Raw genomic sequence first — 19507 nt, 5'->3', positions numbered from 1 at the left:
TAATGGATTCCCATTGATCTGAAAGGATTTTTTTCCTCTGCCATAATGGATTCTCATTAATTTTTGGAAAAATTTTGTCTGTCTTAATTGATTTACATTTGTATGAGAGGATTGGTCATATGTCTTAATTGATTCCCTTTCGTTTTGGAGGATTTTTATGTCTCAATAGATTCCCATCTGTCTGGGAGGATTCTCATCTGTCTTAATGATTCCAATTTGTCCGCGAGGATTCTTCTCTTTTTTAATGGATTCCCATTTGCCTAGGGGGGTTCCCATCTATCTCTATAGACTTTCATCTGTCTGGGAGGATTCTCAACTTTTCTAATGGATTCCATTTGTCTGATAACATTCTCATCTATCTAAGAGGTTTTCCTCTGTCTTCAATGATTCCCAGGTGTCTGGGAGTATTCTTATTTTCCTTAATAGATTGCCAACTGTCTAGAAAGATTCCCACTTTCCTTAATGGATACCTATTTGTCCAGAAGGATTCTCATCAGTTTTAATGGAATCCCATTTGTCAGGGAGAATTCCCATCTACCTTAATGGATTTCCAGTTGTCTGTGAAGGTTCTCATCTACCTTAATGGATTTCTATTGGTTTGAGTTGATTCCCATCTGTCTTGATAGATTCCTATTTATCTAGGAGGATTCCCATCTTGCTCAATTGATTTCCCTTTGTGTGGGAGCATTCTTATCTGTCTTAATTGATTCCTATTTTTCTGAGAGGAATATCCTCTGTCCTAATGGATTCCCATCTATCTGTGAGGATTTGCATCGTCCTTAATGGATTACCATTTATTTTGGGAGGACTCCCATCTGTGTTAATGGATACTCAGTTGTCTGGGAGGGTTCTCATCTGTCTTAATGGATTTCCATTTGTTTGGAAGGATTCCCATACGTCTTAATGGATTCCTGTTTATCTGGAAGGATTCTCATCTTTCCTAATTGATTCCCATTTTTTGTGGAAGCATTCCTATCTTTCTTAATAGATTCCCATCTGTCTGGGAGGATTCTTATCTTTCTTAATGTATTCGCATTGGTTTTAGAGGATTCTTATCTATCCAAGATGATTCTCTTCTATCTCAAATGATTCCAATTTGTCTGGGAGGATACTCGTCTCTTTTAAAGGATTTCCATTTTTATGGGAGGATTCGCATGTCTTAATTGTTTCCCATTTGTCTGGGAAGATTCTTATCAGTCTTAATGGACTCCAAATGTCTGGGAGGATTCTCATCTGTCTTATATGAATTCCCATTTGTCAAGGAGTATTCTCCTCTGTCTTAATGGATTCCATCTTTCTATCAGGGTTATTATCAGTCTTAATGGATTCCCATTTGTCTGTGAGGAATTTCATCTGTCTTTATAGATTCCCATCTGCCTGAGAGTATTGTCATCTGTCCTAATGGATTCCCATTTGTGTGAGAGGATTCTCATCTTCCTTCCTGGATTCCCATTTGTCTGGGAGGATTCTCACCTGCCTTAATTGATTCCTTATTATTTGGAAGAATTTTTGTATGTCTTAATGGATTCCCATTTGTCTGGAAGGATTCTCATCTGCCTTAATCGATTCCCATCTATCTGGAAGGATGCCCATCTGTCTTAGTTGATTACCATTTGTCTGGGAGAATCTCATATGTTCTAATGGATTCCTATTTGTCTGGGAGGATTCTCATCTGCCATAATTACTCCAATTTGTTTGGGAGGATTCTCCTCTGTCTTAATGAATTCCCATTTTTCCATTACGATTCCCATCTGTCTTAGTGGATTTCAATCTGTCTAAGAGGATTCGCATCAGTCTTATTGTATTCCCATTTGTCTGGGAGGATTTTCATCTGTCTGAATGGATTCCCATCTGTCTTATTGAATTCCCAGTTGTCTGGGTGGATATTCATCTGCCTCCATGGAGGATTCTGATTTTTCTTAATGGATTCCCATCTGCCTGAGAGGATTTTCATCCGTCTTAATGGATTTCCATTTGCCTGTGAGGATTCTCATGTGTTAATGAATTCCAAGTTGCCTGGGAGGATTTTCATCTGCCTTATTGGATTCCCATTTGTGTGGGATGATTCTCATCTGTCTTAATGGATTTCCATTCACCTAGAATGATTCTCATTTGTCATCAAGGATTCGCTTTTATTTGGAAGGATTTCAATTTGTCTGGAAGTATTTCCGTATTTCTGGAAGGATTCTAATATTACTGAAAGCATTTTTTTATGTCTGATAGTATTCCCATTTAAATGGAAGGATTCACAATTGTCGTCAGTGATTCCATTTGTCTGAAGGGATTCATCATTGACTGAAAGGATTTCCATTTGTCTAGAAGGGTTCTCATTTGTATGGAAGGATGCTCATTTCTCTGAAACGATTCTCATTTTTATGGATGGATTCTCACTTGTCTGAAAGGATTCTCCTTTGTATGGAAGGATTCTTATTTGTATGGAAAGAATATCATTTGTCTAGACGGATTTTCGTTTGTATGTAAGGATTCTCATTTGTATAGAAGGATTCTGGTTTGTTGTCAAGGATTCTAATTTGTCTCGAAGGATAGCAATTTGTCTCGAAGGAATTTCATATGTCTGGTAGGACCATTTATCTGGAAGGATTTTCATTTGGCATCAAGGATTCTAATTTGTTTGGAAGAATTTCCATATATCTTGTATGATTTCCATTTATCAGGAAGGATTCTCATTTGTCATCAAGGATTCTAATTTTTTGGAAGGATTTCAAATTGTCTGGAAGTATTTCAGCATTTTTGGAAGGATTCTAATATGTCTGAAAGCATTTCTGTATGTCTGGTAGGATTTCCATTTAAATGAAATGATTCTCATTTGTCATCAGTGAGTCCCCTTTTTCTATAAGGATTTCAATTTTTCTGCAAGGATTTCCGTATATCTGGTAGGATTTCCAATTTTCTCAAAGGATTCTGATTTTTCTTCAAGATTTCCCATTTGTCTGGAACGATTTAAGTTTGTTTGGAACAATTTCCTTATGCCTGATAAGATTTCCATTTTTTCTGGTAGGATTCCCATTTGTCTTGAAAGATTCCCATTTGTCTGAAAGAATTAACACTTGTCTATAATGATTTCAATTTTTCAAGAAGGTTCTCATTTAACTTAAGAGAATTTCAATTTGTCTGGAAGGATTTCCATCTGTCAAGAAGGATTCTCATTTTTCTTGAATAATTACAATTTTTTGGTAGGATTCACTTTTATCTTGAAGGATTACCATTTGTATTGAAGGATTCTCATTTGTCTGTAAGGATTTCTATCTACTTCGAAGATTTTCATTTACTGAAAGGGTTCTCATTCGTATGGAAGGATTTCCATTTGTCTGGAAGGATTCTCATTTGTTTGTAAGGGTTCCTATTTGCATGGAAGGATTTCGATTAGTTTCAAGGGATTCCCATTGTCTGAAAGGATTCATGTTTGACTGAAAATAATTTCATTTGTCTGGAAGGATTATCATTTGTCTGGAAGGATTCTCATTTGTATGGAAGATTCTCATTTCTCTGGAAAGATTCTCCTTTGTAAGGATGGATTCACATTTGTCTGGAAGTATTCTTCTTTGTATGGAAGGATTCTCATTTGTATGGAAAGCTTTTCATTTGTATGGAAGGTTTCTCATTTGTTTGTAAGGATTTCCAGTTGCTTGGAAGGATTTCCATTAGTTTCAAGAGATTCCATTTGTCTGAAAGTATTCATATTTGACTGAAAGGATTTTTATTTATGTGGAAGGATTCTCAGGAAGGTTTTCTATTGGTTTAGAATGATTCCCATTTGCCTGGAAGCAATCCAATTTGTCTCGAAGGATTTCCATTTGTCTATAAGGATTCAAATTTATTTGGGAGGATTTTCATTTGTATTGAAGGATTCCCATTTGTCTGAAAGGATTCTCATTTGTCTAGAAAAACTAACACTTGTCTGCAAGGATTATCATATGTCTTGAAGGATTCCCATTTTTTTTAAAAGGATTCTCATGTGTCTTGAAGGATTCCCAATTGTCTGAAAGGATTTTCATATGTCTAGAAGAATCACCACTTGTCTATATGTATTTACATTTGTCAAGAAGGTTTCTTATTCGACTTGAAGGATTCCTATTTTTCTGGAAGGATTTCCATTTTGTCAAAAAGGATTCTCATTTGTCTTAAAGAATTGTAATTTGTCTGGAAGGATTTTCATTTTGTCAAGAAAGGTTCTCATTTGTCTTGAAGAATTATAATTTGTCTGGAAGGATTCCTGTCCATTTGGAAGTATTCTCATTTGACTGGAAGGATTCCCATTTGCCTGGAAGGATTCTCATTTTTCTCCAATGGTTCCCATTTCATTGGAAGTATGCTTATTTTTCTTGAAGAATTCCCATTTGGCTCGAAAGACTGAACGATTCCCATTCGTCTGGAATTATTTCCATTTGTTTTGAAATATTCCCATCGATTGTGAATGACTCCCATTACTGTACTTTCTATGTAGAGTCGAAGTGTTCTATGAATCAGTCATCTCATTCGTTAAGGAACTTTCCACCTCTTAATCATGACGTGTCTTTCCTTCTCACACAAACGAAGTACTATACCGAGACAACGCTAATCTATTCTAAATTTTCCGATAACTATTTCGATTATTAAATTTTTTGGTAATAATTAATTCATTGTATTTACAATAAAGCAGTTTATACCAAATCTGATTATTCACAACACAATACGGTTAATCGAATTTGGTTATTACCCCAAAATGCTTTAGCTATGTCGATACGTATACCTCCAATAAATCTTCAACAGATAAGCATACAGGGTAATACTTATTCATTCTCCTTTTATTGTGATTTACAAAATTAATCACAGCTATGATCGAAACATAATAGGGGAGCCTAGTATGAAAAAAATTGTAAAACATAAAGCCAAATTAATTCTATAGACTGATTATATAGGTAATCACATTAAGGTTACGTTCCTGAACTTGTTCGTGCAAGTCGCGGCAGTTTTCCAGATGCCACTGTCAGTAGACAGATCAGTCGAAGCCAATAGCTCGTACAGTGCACACGTGCAGCTTTTCACTTTCGTACAAACTCTAATACAATTGCTGTTTCTTCTTGAGAGTGGTTGTTGAATTTACTTCTTATACAGATTTAATTTCTGCTGATTCGAATCGGTAAGGTGTTGTCAAACTATTATATAATTTCTCTTAAACTCTAGTATGAAGTAATATCAGCGCAAAACGTTTATGTTGGTTCGAATAATTCTAGCAACAGAACAATTCCTTCCCGGCTTTTGCAACAAACATTTGTGTAGATCAAAAGTTTGCTTCGTGATCAATGGCTAATTACATGCCCCAAATCATATACTGTAAGCAAAACTCCACCAGTTATTGAAATATCTCCTACAAAACCTACCAGAACAAAACGTTAGCACAGCAATGCGTTGTATTTCTTTTGTCTGGATTTCATTTTGTTAATAATCGTTAGACAGATCTTTAATAGCCATTTAAGACAAATGCTTCTGTTGATGAATGAAACGAATAGTGAAATACAATATATGAATGACAGGAGCTACTATTAACATTAGCAAGTTATTTTATCGCCTCACTTAAATGAGATAGGAAAGATATAAATGTATCTGCCTTGTGTTTTGACCTGCATTACTCATCATTATCGATTTGATTTCTTCTTATTGTATAGCAGTGAGGTGGGGTTTCATCTTTATAAGGACGTGAATCTTTTTTCTTGTTAAAACAATGAAATAAACATTAAGAATTTTATAAATATTATTATTGTTATTACTATAATTATTATTATTATTATTATCATCATCATTATTATTATTATTATTAGCTAAGCTGCAGCCCTTGGAAAGGCAGGATGCTATAACCAGTGCATTAAATGTAGTCTTTAGCCGATGATTTGAATTACATAGAGCTGTTAACATATCTATAGTGACGAGAAATGCCATTTCATATATACAGATGGAATGCTAATTTTCCTTGGTAATGACACGGAATGATTTCCCTATCTTGTAACACTGTTAAGCATAAGGGGCGCGTTATCTTTTTTTTTTTTTTTTTTTTTTTTTTTTTTTTTGGAATTGCAAGTGTCCAGGTGTTGTGGTAATGTGTTCAAGGGAAATGGAGGACAGGTGTGAACCTCTGAAGCCGGACCACATAACCCAAGTGAGTGACCAGTGGCGTTCCAAAGGAGGAGGTCGGGGAATTTTCTTTTGATGGTTCCTGGGCCTCCAAAAGAAAAAGGGGGGGGGGGAGCTCGAAAGCAGAATGGGAAAATAAAAGCAATTAAACGTACCTTTAAAATGACTACCAAATCGCCATTTTGAGAGGGAGGGGGCCTCTGTACTGAATCATCCCAGGGGTCCTGAGATTTTTGGGTATGCACCTGTGAGTGACAAAGAGAGCCATTAAACTTCCATATTTCTTTTCTTCGCAGAATATTTAACTCCAACCACAAAATCTTCATGTGAGACATGCGGTCTTTTATGCTAATGCAAATTACCTTCGTCGTTTTGGCTTTGTTTGTTAATATGGGTAAAGTATCAGGAATCCTTTGCTTGTTTACTCTTCAGCTTATCATTATAATCTTAAATTGTCTCCCTCTGATATCTTCTTATTATAACTATTATACAGTGCTTACTTTAAGCTTTGTTTTGCTTAGTTTGACTCCATGGTTACTTATTCACTCATTAAAATGCTTCAGCTATTCTCCTGTAGTCAATGAAATACTTTACCTTCCTGAATTTGTTATCCATTCAAAATTTTATTCAGCCAAAGAAAATGTTCCCGGAGTTTTATCTTGAATTTTTCATCTTATTTCCCCTTTGGTTTTAGCTTGATTTCCTTTATGTTATAATAAGTCATTTTGTCGTTCTTTCCAGATGGCCTCTACGCAAAAAGTATAGACCATGAAATTCATCAACCACCCGCTACAGACGAAGGTAATACATCACGCATTTTCCTATGGAATAGATACGTAATTTGACTGTCTTTTTTAAAGTAAAATTAACATCAATGCTATGAAAATGTACGTAGAATTTATATCTTACATCACATTGAGTAGATACTTCATGGCTGGGATCCTTCTGTTGCAAAGAACTCTGTTAGAGATAAGATAAATTCATCTGATATCAAGATAATACTCCATTTCCTCTTTTGTTACAGCCATCTGCACATAACAAGACCAATTTTCATTCTTTTGGGGAAATTGTTTTTTCATTTATAAGGTTTGGACTCTAGACTTTAAACATTCAAAAAAGCATCCTTCATGGTACAACTTCGGAAGTTTTCACATTTTATGAATAAATGCTTCATTATTTGTTATCATTTTACGTCTATGAAAAAATCTGTATAGTTCAAGTCCTCTAACTGTAGTTTTCCAGTTGGATTCAGTTACTGGTTACAAATAATCTTCAATTTCCAAATATTGAAGTTAGCAATCACACTAGTTCAAGAGAATAAAAGGTTTTGTTAATATATTGAATATATCAAATATAATTTTAATTAACAATTCCTATTTATAAAAGGAAAAACATTAATATGATCCACGGAATAATATAATAAAGTTGATAAGAGAGAAGAAATAACTGCTATCTAATATAAATGGGAACATAAGGTGGTAGTTATTACCAACCATATAGTCCCAGAGCTCGGGGGGTTTTATTTATGTTTTTGAGTGCAAAAGGTCTGTTAGTTGGTTCTATAGTAGAATTTTCTCAAGAATTCAAAAATCTATTTCTTACAAACACAGCGGTAGCCGTTTTTCAGAAATGCGCATTGAATATGGGTACCCCTTTTGAAAATTAACTTTCTCTATGGCGCCTCCCAATGTTATACATTTCAATTTAAATGTTCATTTTCCAAATGTTAATGTATAAAGTGCCTCCAAATAATTATTTTTTGGTAACGATACGTTTTTATGATTCATTTGATGTGACTAATGTAGGATTATTTCGTTGTTGTTTTTTAAATTTCAGATTATCAAAGATGTCACGGAAAGTTATTGTGAATAAGTGGCATTTTGTAATTTTCTCTTTTTCGGATTTTCTACCAATCAAAGGCCAATATATTGTTCTACATGCAATTGAAATAACTTATTCTTTCTAATGTCTCAAAGTATGTTTATTTTGAACATTAACATATTATAGCTTTCAATTGTTTGTAATGCAAATTAGATGTGTACACAAACAAATAATTGCGTTTTGAATTATACCAAGAAGTGGATGATAATTTAAATTACACTATAGTATTACTTTTGGTGTTGCAATGAAATAGTTAAATATACAAAGGTCATGGCCCATGGGCATAGTAGTATATATATATTTTAATGCTATCATGCTGGCAGCAAACTGTTCTCTATGTATCCTAATCAAATCATTCATTTCATGATGACACAAAGTTTACTGTCCATCATCAAAGTCAGATTCATCACTAGAGTCAAACTGAGTTTGATTATCAGTCACATCTATGTTGATGTCATCTTCTGTATCATGACTACGATGACGTACCACACTCTGTGGAAGTTGGTTTCCATTGAACCAGTCAATAACAAATGAGTTACCGACCAGTTTCCATCCGTGTTCCTCGGCTGGAGTTGTGCACGGTTGAGGATGTTTGGCATTTTTCCACATGGCAGCAACATAGTTGGTTCTGTGGATTTTATTGAGCAGGACTTTCTGACATGGTGGCATGCTGCTAGGATTAATTCCTTGAATTTTTTCTAAAGAATTTTCATCCCTCTTTGGTGCATACTTCTGTTGGAAAAGAGCAAATCTAGCATCATTGATGCTGTTGAGTTTGGGCAAACCATACAATGCACAAGTGAACTTTTCAATAGCAGCCAAACCTTCAGGAGTGACTACAGCATTAACCGCAAGGTTTGCAAAAGCTTCCTTAAAATTGTCATGCTTCAAAATCAACTGCAAGGCTTTCAGCTTTCCTTTGCTCATAAATGATGATGTGTAGTCTGAACCAGTGAAGGCATGCAATGCTGGTAAAGCATCAATCATGGCTCGATTCATATGATCCACCAGCAGTGAGATGTTAATGTATCTCCTTGTGTTGTTACTGCTAAGGCCAGCGTCCATCCAAATAGTGAAACTGCTGCCATTCGTATGATTTCAATGTGATACAGGAGCAAAATAAACACATCTGTGTCCGAACTTCTGATGACTACTGAAGAACATCTGTTCTTTTCTAGGATGTGATGTAGATGGTACATAATCCGTGTATCAGCTTCTTCATGGAGACATCTAAGCTGTGGGATCTCTTCTCTGTGGACTTTTCCGTCCCTGGTATTGAAGGAGTAGCAGGTTTAGTCAAGAGCGAGATAGGCTGTGTGACCAGCCAAGATATTCATGTGTGTGTTCAGTCCAATCTGTCAGGAGGAACTGAAAAAATGCTGTCTTGAAAGCTGATGACCACAATGCCTTCTGCCAGTCTTTTGGATACTTTTGCTTTGGCCCTGCTATGGTGTATGCTGCATTGTCATTTCTACGTCTTGAGTGTTCCACATATTTAATAGGAGTGATGTAGGTGTCACAAACCAAATCTATTCGATGAGACGGCTTCTAGCACAACCGACAGATGATCAGCTGAGCCAATGCCCCAAATGTTGGTGGTAAATTCTGCAGTATATGCAACAAGAGCATGGCGCCGATGATGGTAATGTCCGTTTCACTAGGAGGGGGTGTGCTGTCTACCATGCCTTCAATCTTGTGAAGGAGCCTGGCCTTATCTGTTTTGTTGATGCTTCCGTCATCATGTGCCAATGATATGGGTACGGGTGTGAGAGGGTAGGTAAAGACTAGCTCTAGGTCAATATTCTGCGTGGTACTAAGGTAGAAAAGACTTCCAAACAAATCTCTGGTGCCCTTCAATTCAATAACCTTCATATCATTAACATTATCAGCCAAAGACCGTGCTTGCCTTTTGATATGCTCTGCTGGATTGTCAGAGCCTGTAAAGAGGATTTGAAAGAATGTCAGAAGCGATGTAGAAGTGTCTATTTGATCTTCTGCTAGAGCTTCAGCAGTCAGTGGATCTGGTAGGTTTTTCTGTTTGGTCTTGGCACTGAATACAAGAGAACGAATTTACAATGCTGCTTCCTTGATGTTGCGCTCATCAAATGTTGCCAGACGTATTGCAGAATCTGGTGTGAGAGTGCGACTATAAATTATTGTGCCAGACTTATTGCTCTGCTTTGTCTGCTTCAGTGTTGGATAAGTGTTCTATATTTTCTGGCAAAGTGACTGGGCAGAATATGTTGATTCATCAGATTCCAAGCTTGACATATACCTGCCATGTATTGAGGTAAGCAGTTCAGCACCTTCGTTTTCAATGAATGTTTTGTCAATGTATTGTTTTAGCTCAATGAAAGCAGTCTTGTGGGCTTGTGATTTTTTGGATGCATGATTGGATGTCACCAGTTCTCTCTGGGCACGTTGAAGGTAAAATTTTCTGCAGGAGTGGTGATATTTGACCTCTTTAGAGATGAGGTCAATACCAGTAATTTTTGCCAAAAGCTGTCCATCACTCAGTGTCTATGCTGCAGTTTGGATACTTTGGACACTCGCAATGGTTTCACAGTTGCCTAGTCTTTCTTTTGGCTTGTTTTTTCCTGCTGACTTTTCACTCCAGTAACAGAATAAGCATAGTTTTGGGAAAATCCCTGTGCTAGATGCTGAGTTACGTTCAATGCTGGATCGTAAGTTTTTTTTTCAGATGTATTTGCCTTTGCAGGTAAATTGTCTGGTATGGTCTGACGAACAGCAGTGAAACTTTTATAACATTGAGAGTGATACCCATCTGTATCACCATAATAGTCAGGAAGCTTAACTGAAAAGTATTTTGAATCTTTGAATAATTTTCGCTATGCACCATTAGCATGTTTGACTTTCTCCCATGAATCTGGATCAAATGTCTTTACCTCTTCCATGCATTTTCCAGTGGTATGGAGAATACAAGAGATCTTATTTGCCATTTTCTACACTACACTAATAACCTGAAAGCACAAATAATATTTATGCGACATCACCATCACCATTACCACCACGATTACCATTCACTTGTTCGCGACAACTTTTGGCGACATCTAGGCTTATCTGAAAGAACAAAAATCAAAAAAATCTAACATTATTCACACCAAATGAAGCATAATAAGGTATTCTTAACATAAAATGATTATTTGGAGGCATTATATACATTTAAATTTTGGAAATACGCATTTAAATTAATATGTATGGAGATTGCTCTTTTTCACAAGGGGTGCCCATCTTTAACGTCAGTTTCTGAAAAAACGGCTACCGCTGTGTTTGTAAGAAATAGATTTTTGAATTCCTGAGAAAATTCTACTATAGAAACAACTAACAGACCTTTTGCACTCAAAAACATAAATAAAACCCTCCGAGCTCTGGGACTAATAGGCTTATCGTTGGGTGCCGTTTAGCATTGGTTGCTCTGACACGTGAAAGATAGATATTTTAGACGGATTTCCTGATTTTCTTTATATACCAACAAATTTCCTCACCACCTCACCACTCTACTAAAAACCTCAACAGCCTTATTCACAAGTACAACTTTTTAATACAAAATCTGTGTTATTTGAATTTTCATTGAACATTTGACTCCTAAAGAGGTCATTTAATAGTCTCAGGTCTAGGAAGTAAATGTGTTAAATTTATAATAGGAGAACAAGTGCATAAAGGCATCCAGAAATACTAAGGACTACTTCAGTGCTACAAGATTTTGGAGGTGGAATTGTATTATTGAGAAAAAAAAAAGGAAAGATTGATTAGATTTTTTATAGACTGTAAGCACTATCAAAATCTCTGATTAAAACTTAAAAACTGTCAGCACTAATGAGTAAAGTTTAGATCCGGTCATTGGGTACATACTGTAGAATTTGTGAATAGAACTTAGACATCTCGAGTTTTTATGGGAAGCTCAGATGGAATCGAGCTTGTGAGTAGACTTTAGAGAAAGCCAAGCCTTATGGATACTGGTCTTAGACAAATGAAGTTTACGGACCAAACTGTGAGTTAGTTCAAGGTTATAGGTAGAATTTAAAACTCGGTAGAACGGTGACAAAGCTAAGAAATTACCACATTTTTAGTAAAGTTAAAAGATAGTTGAAACTGGTACATGCAGTTGAGTCAATCAGTGTATTATCAACAGATCAAATCAAGCAGCAAATCACTTAAATAACAAATTCACTCTGCTTGAGATAAAAAAAAAGCCAAAGGGAAACGTTTTACGATTAGTATTTCAACCCGATTCAAAGTAAAAACCATGATTTCGACAGGGATATGTACAGTCATATTTAAAACTTCCCAGACGCTTAAGGGAAATCGTTCGTCAGATGTCTCTGGTGTTCCCATGACGAAAGAGATAAACGGTTGCTCTTCTTACTACTTTTTACAGAATGGGTGGAGCATTCTCCAACCTTATCAAATCAAAGAGTGTAAAGGGCTGTCTTTGTTAGCGAATGCATCCAAATGTTACTAATCGACTTTCCATATTTCATTATGTGTTATCATTTGACGTCTCGACTATCTACTACAAATGCAACACATACACACACATATATCATCATCATCATCTCCTCCTATGCATATTGACGCAAAGGGCCTCGGTTAGGTTTTGCCACTCGTCTCTATCTTGAGCTTTTAAATCAATACTTCTCCATTCATCATCTCCTACTTCACACTTCATAGTCCTCAGCCATGTAGACCTGGGTCCGCCAACTCTTCTAGTGTCTTGTGGAGCCCAATACACCAGCCACTCATTGAGATACTACCGCTAGAGAGTTATTGGGTCCTTTGAATGGCCAGAGAGTCCTATATGGGATCCTTCTTTCTGGTTAAGGTTCACTTTCCTTTCCCTTTGCTTATACATACACTGAATAGTCTAGCCTATTCTTCACAGATTCTCCTCTGTCCTCATAAACCTGACAACACTGAGATAACCAAACAATTCCTCTTTCACCCGAGGGATTAATTATTACACTATAACTGTTTAGTGGCTACTTTCCTCTTGGTAAAGATAGAAGTGTCTCTTTAGCTATGGTAAGAAGCTCTTCCAGGAGAAGGACACTCCAAAATTAAATCATTGTTCTCTAGTCTTGTGTAGTGCCATAGCCCCTGTACCATGGTCTTCCACTGTCTTGGGTCAGAGTTCTCTTGCTTAAGGCTACACTAGGGGACACTATTCTGTCTAATTTCTCTTCCTTTTGTTTTGTTAAATATTTTAAAGTTCATAGAGGATATATTTATTTTAATGGTGTTGCTGTTCTTAAAATGTTTTATTTTTCCTGGTTTCCTTTCCTCACCGGACTATTTTCCCTGTTGGGGCCCCTGGGCTTATTGCATCCGGCTTTTCAAACTAGGGTTGTAGCTTAGCTAGTGATAATAATAATAATAATAATGATAATTGAAACTTTGGTGAATAATCTATCTTGGGGAATGCGAAGAGCATGCCCAAACCATCTCTATCTACCCATCACCATGATCTCATCCACATATGGCACTTGAGTAATCTCTATTATAGTTTCATTTCTAATCCCGTCCTGCCATTTAGCTCCTAATATTCTTCTGAGGGTTTTGTTCTCAAATCCTAAATATTTTAATGATTCCACGCCATTAATCCTTTCTCCTTCCAATTATTTTTTCATTACTATCTATTCGTGAGAGGGGCCCAGTACACACGTTCCAGGGAAGGGTCTGAGATAGAACTTCCCCTCCCCACTCCTACCCCAGCAAGTCCTACACTGGGGAAATTAGCAAGTCATTTATGTTTTAGATGTTATGGAGAGAGGTTAAAAGAGGATTCTAGAAACAGCCTGCAAGATATTCTATCATTGCCTAAATCTTATTTGATAACCGTTAATGTTCTAGCAGATATTTCTAACGTAATTTATTATTAGTTAATTGGCAAAAGATAGTAGAAGTAGAATAAAGTAGCTGTTGTTATTGGGAGGTTGAGTATTAGCAAAAAGTTAAGTATCAAGTTTGCATAATCAATGATGGATACAGTAGATACTGGTAACCCCATAACACCTTTAATGCACTCAGAGTTTAGTTAGTTAATGAAGTCGAAAACAAGTTGTATTGACGTAAATTTAGGAGATTTTTATTCTAATATTACTGTTCTTAAAATATCTTATTTTTCCTTGTTTCCTTTCCTCACTGTGCTATTTTCCCTGTTGGAGCCCCTGTGCTTATAGCATTCTGCTTCTCCAACTAGGGTTGTAGCTTAGCAATTAATAATAATAATAATAATAATAATAATAATAATAATAAAATGAAACCACTATTACATTCTGGCAAATCCTTTTAGAAATTTGTTTTATTGGCAAATCATATAAAAAAGCTGTTTTGTTTCAGAACGACGTAATTTTCCGAAATTTTGTCATTAAATTAAGATATATTCATTTTCCTAAAATGTATTCTCCTCGCACTTGCCGAAAAAAAAATACACGAGCAGATGACAAGCACAACCTGATTCTCTACGCTAATACCCTGACTATAAGTTATGAATGATTATATAATTGCTAGTAGTTTTATCTTGACAAAATTACACAGCTTGGAGATCAAACTGACTCACCAATTTCATGCAAAACGTTCTTATAAGCTTGATTCAAATAGGCTTATCTCTGTGTGATGAAGTCCGTAATTACAGCACTCTTTATAAGTGGTTAAGTGGCCGAGTTAGCCCAGCTATGTGGACTGGATGTGTAGGCCTTTAGACCAGGTGAATTACTCCAGGTAAGATGGGCATTTAACAAGCGAGAAATACATAGCTATCCTTGAAGTTCTAGTTCGTAGTGTTCGAGCAATAGCCATGCCAGCTTCTGCAGCTGAAGCCGTAAGCAGGGAAAGGAGAAGATCAAATATTAAGCTATCTTGAAAATAAATGTTTAATTGTTCCTTTTCACCACTGAATAACACAGCTAAGGAGCGGTGCCCTTGAAGTCCTAAAAATGTTCTCTCACTCTTTAGATTTAATTTTCTGATCTTCTTCCTTTATCCCCTGAAATGTCGTATTAAGTCTTTATTCCTTAACATTTGTGTTCCTTTCTTTCATTCTTTATTTATTTATTAAAAATTCTCGGTATTTTATAAAAGAATGGCCTTCCACTCCGGTGATCGTCTTAGGCCGTCGATTTTAGCTTCTTGCTATCCCTTGTGACGGGCCGAGAGAGGGTTGTGAACTCAAAGGCAGGATGCAATCAACTGAGTTGTTTATTAAGGAACACTCTCCTTTATATACAAAACCTCAAGGCAACAGGACATAACATGTTCGAGAGACAGACAATGTTACAGAGCAAAACCGGAGACATGATCATTCAGGTTCTTTTTAGTGCGAGGGAAGAGGGCAGATAAAAGCATGATATATACAAAAGGAATTATGTACAATTGTGTGACACACGGTTGGTACATGACTCCCCCCCTAAAAATGACATACTGTACATGTTAAATAGGGCGCCCTGATCTAGAGAGGCGAACTGAAGGCGGGTCATCTGGCAGAAGATAAGCAGGTTTTAGACGATCAATGGAGACCCAGTCTTCTTTGCCACGAATGTTTAGTAGGAATGCTTTCGGATTGCGTCGGATCACAAGGAAAGGGCCCGTGTAGGGGGGCGTTAGTGGTGGCTTGCTAGTGTCATTGCGCAGGAAGACGTGCGTTGCAGAGTGCAAGTCCGTTGGTATGTGATGCTTCAATGGGGGCTTGTAAGTCTGGCGGCACGGAGTAAATTTTCCCACGACGTGACGTATGCGCTGGAGATCGTCGGAGGAGGTTGTAGAAGGAAAATATTCGGCAGGGACGACCAACGGGTCGCCATACACCATTTCAGCTGCCGAGACGTCGAGGGCGTCTTTAGGAGTGGTCCTTAGTTCCAGGAGACCCAGGGAAGCTGAGTAAACCAGTTGCAATCCTTGCAGCGGGACATCAAAGCTGCTTTGAGGGTGCGATGAAAACGTTCAACCATTCCATTGGCAGCGGGGTTGTAGGCCGTTGTCTGATGTAGGGTGATGCTCAGGAGATTCGCTAATGACATCCACAATTGAGAGGTGAAAGTGGTTCCCCTGTATGAAGTAATATGCTCAGGGATACCGAATCTTGAAATCCATCCAGAGAGTAAGGCAGATGTACATGAGGCGGACGTTGCAGTTTCCATGGGAATGGCTTCAGGCCAACGAGTGGAGCGGTCGATGACGGTAAACAGGTAACGATGTCCTTGTGATGTGGGTAGGGGGCCTACAACGTCGACGTGAATGTGTGCGAAACGACGCTGAGGTTGAGGAAAGGTGCCCACTCCTGAATCCGTGTGTCGATGTACTTTGGAAGTTTGGCAAGAAGTACAGGCGCGGACCCAATCCTTAGTATCCTTATAAATGCCGTGCCAAATGAACTTTGCCTTCAGCAGCTGTGCAGTAGAACGGCACGAGGGATGTGAAAGACCGTGAATGAAATCAAACACCTGTCAGCGTATGGGAGCAGGAATCCAAGGTCGCGGTCTACCAGTACTGACGTCACAGAGGAGGGTGGTGTTGGAGTCTTCGAGGGGAAAGTCTTCCCAACGGAGGGACGTGCAGGATGTCCTACAAGCTTGATACTCTGGATCCTGTCGTTGGGCTTCAACCAGGGCGTTGTAATCCAATCCCAGTTGAATGGCAGCCAACGTGTTTCTTGACAGGGCATCGGCAACGGAATTCATTTTCCCAGGGACGTATTGAAGGGTGCAATTGTATTCAGCCACGGCGGAGAGATGTCGGCGTTGATGGGCTGACCAGGCGTTAGACTGTTGAATGAAGGCGTGCACCAGAGGCATGTGGTCTGTGCAAATGACGAAGAGCGTACCTTCTAAGAAATGGCGAAAGTGACGGACAGCCAAGTGCACCGCCAGCAATTCTCGATCGAAGGTAAAATAACCCGATTCTGCCTTGGACAGTTTTCTGCTGAAGAAGGCCAATGGGCGGGGCGAGCCTTTGACCCCCTGCTCGAGAACTGCACCAATAGCGACGTCGCTGGCATCGGTGGAGAGAAGGAGAGGGGCGTGTGGGATAGGAAAAGTGAGAGCCGCAGCAGTTGATAGGGCCTTCTTTGCATTGCAGAAGGCTGCTTCTTGAAGGGGACCCCACTTCAGGTCCTTTGGCTTGCCCTTGAGGGAGGCGTAGAGGGGAGCAAGAGTGGCGGCAATGGCTGGCAGAAAACGGTGATAATAGTTGATCATGCCCAAGAATTCCTGCAGAGCTTTGACGGTCGAGGGCGCGGGAAAGTTCTGAACGGCTGCTACGTACTCAGGGAGGGGATGGACTCCTTCAGGAGTGATACGGTGCCCTAAGAACGACACTTCGTTGGCGCCAAAGGTACACTTGTCGTACCGGACTACAAGGCCGTTTTGTTGCAGGCGGTCGAGCACGATGCGCAAGTGACGGAGGTGTTCCTCTTTTGAGGAGGAGAACACAAGTATGTCGTCCACATAACATACACAGAAAGGGAGGTCCCCTAAGATGCCATCTATGAGACGTTGAAACGTTGCCCCAGCATTACGAAGGCCAAAACAGGAGTAATTGAAGGTGTATGTACCAAACGGAGTGGTGATGGCGGTCTTGGGGATGTCTTCTGGGTTCATAGGCACCTGATAATACCCCTTCAGGAGGTCGAGCGTAGAAAAAACCTTCGCTTTGTGCAGGTAGGAGGTCACGTCGGCAATGTTTGGGAGGGGGTAGTGATCCGGTTCTGTTTGCATGTTCAGGCGCCTGTAATCCCCGCACGGAAGGAGGGAGCCGTCTTTCTTCAGAACGATGTGTAAGGGCGACGACCATGGGCTGGAGGCCTTTTGGCAAAGGCCCATTTTCTCCATTTCGGCGAACGTCTGTTTGGCGGCTGCCAATCGTTCCGGTGCCAGACGTCTGAATTTTGCTAAGACTGGGGGTCCCGTCGTCTTGATATGGTGATAAATACCGTGCTTGGCAGGAACCGTGGGCGTTTGGCGAAGTTCTGGACGGAAAACTTCCGGTTACGACGTGAGGAGGTGGGCGTAGGCATCCGTGGGTGCACTGATGTGGAGAGCGAGGTTAGAGGGGGCGGGTTGAAGAGGTGTCGACAAGTACGAGTCTGTGTTGACCAATCGTCGGTGGGCGACATCGACCAGAAGGTGGAAATGAGAGAAGAAATCCGCACCGAGGATTGGCATTGTGACGTCAGCAACGAGAAACTTCTAATTGAATTTACCGTTTCCGAACGATAATGTGAGGTTCTCGTAACCGTAGGTGGGTATCGCAAATCCGTTGGCAGCTACCAAGCGGACGTCGGCAGATGTAGACAGACTACGTCGTGCCTTGAAGAGTTTCCTTGGCAAAAGAGAACGACAAGCACCCGTGTCTACCAAAAATCGCACGCCCGTTCCTGCATCCTGTAAAAAGAAAAGATTAGAAACATGGGAGGCCACCGCCACAAGCGATGGCCTACTTACACGTTTTTTGGCCATTGACAATCCTTGGCACATTTCTTCGTGGTTGCCCCGAATCTGAAGTGGTAGTAGCAAAACTGCGGCGGATGGGAGGTAGTAAGTGGCTGTAGAAGTCGTTTTTTGGGGCGCGAGCGATTGGTGGGTGGTGGGCGGCTTTGTCATTGCTTCGGCACGTCACGGGGTAGGGGTGTATGTCCTACGGCATTCATGTCAGCTTCGGTTGACGTTGACTAGGCATCCTCTTCGTCAGGGGTGGAGGCGTTGATGGAGGTCTTGAAGTGGCTGTCCATAAGGGCGTCGGCTTTGGTCATCAATTCCTTCATGGGTAAACTATCGACATCGGGTATGGCAGCGCGTACAGGTTCGGGTAAACGGCGTATCCAAAGGGCACGAAGTAGGTTCACCTCACGAGGAGAGCCGTCTGCGGCAGGTTGAAGGCTAGCGATACTGGTCATTTCCCTGAGGGCAAGCGAAGCCCTTTGGTCCCCCAACGGTTGTTGCGAGAGCTGAAAAAGCTTTGCTATACAGGCGGCTGGCGACGGCGGGTACTGCTGCAGAAGGTATGTTTTGAGGGCGTCGTATGCTATTGGTGTGTCTCCTCGTTCACAAAGCCAGTCGGATATTTCTGGGAAGGTGTCCTCGGGTATCGCCGCGAGAACATAATCCGCTTTGGTGGTTGAGCGAGTCACGCCCCTGATACGAAACTGGACTTCTGCGCGCTGAAACCAAGCAAACGCCTCTCCGCTGGCAAACGATGAAAGTTTGAATGGAGCGGCAGCAGCACCAACTGCCGTAGAGTCCGCCATAGTACCAATGATGAAGGGGCGAGGGGGTGGGGGTGGAAGGCGGTGGGAGCGAGTCGACTTCCGGGGTCACCAATGTGACAGGCCGAGAGAGGGTTGTGAACTCAAAGGCAGGATGCAATCAACTGAGTTGTTTATTAAGGAACACTCTCCTTTATATACAAAACCTCAAGGCAACAGGACATAACATGTTCGAGAGACAGACAATGTTACAGAGCAAAACCGGAGACATGATCATTC

General features: G+C 39.6%; 1 protein-coding gene across 7 annotated transcripts in view; it reads left to right on the top strand.

The window, feature by feature from the left end:
• Positions 1-19507, top strand: part of LOC137635386 (uncharacterized) — a 77541-nt gene that overhangs the window by 32193 nt on the left and 25841 nt on the right. For 3 of the 7 annotated variants that reach the window (XM_068367856.1, XM_068367857.1, XM_068367855.1), the window contains exons 2-3: positions 6426-6523; positions 6871-6930. In XM_068367856.1, coding sequence (XP_068223957.1) covers positions 6463-6523; positions 6871-6930 — 121 coding nt within the window. In that variant the 5' untranslated portion in view covers positions 6426-6462. Of the gene's footprint in view, positions 1-5013; positions 5141-6425; positions 6524-6870; positions 6931-19507 lie in introns of those variants that run through there. The other 4 variants (XM_068367859.1, XM_068367860.1, XM_068367854.1 and 1 more) reach the window with 3 other exon arrangements.

The sequence above is a fragment of the Palaemon carinicauda genome, unplaced genomic scaffold (assembly GCF_036898095.1).
Source record: "Palaemon carinicauda isolate YSFRI2023 unplaced genomic scaffold, ASM3689809v2 scaffold12, whole genome shotgun sequence".
Classification (NCBI taxonomy): domain Eukaryota; kingdom Metazoa; phylum Arthropoda; class Malacostraca; order Decapoda; family Palaemonidae; genus Palaemon; species Palaemon carinicauda.
This window is presented reverse-complemented; position numbering and strand designations above follow the sequence as displayed.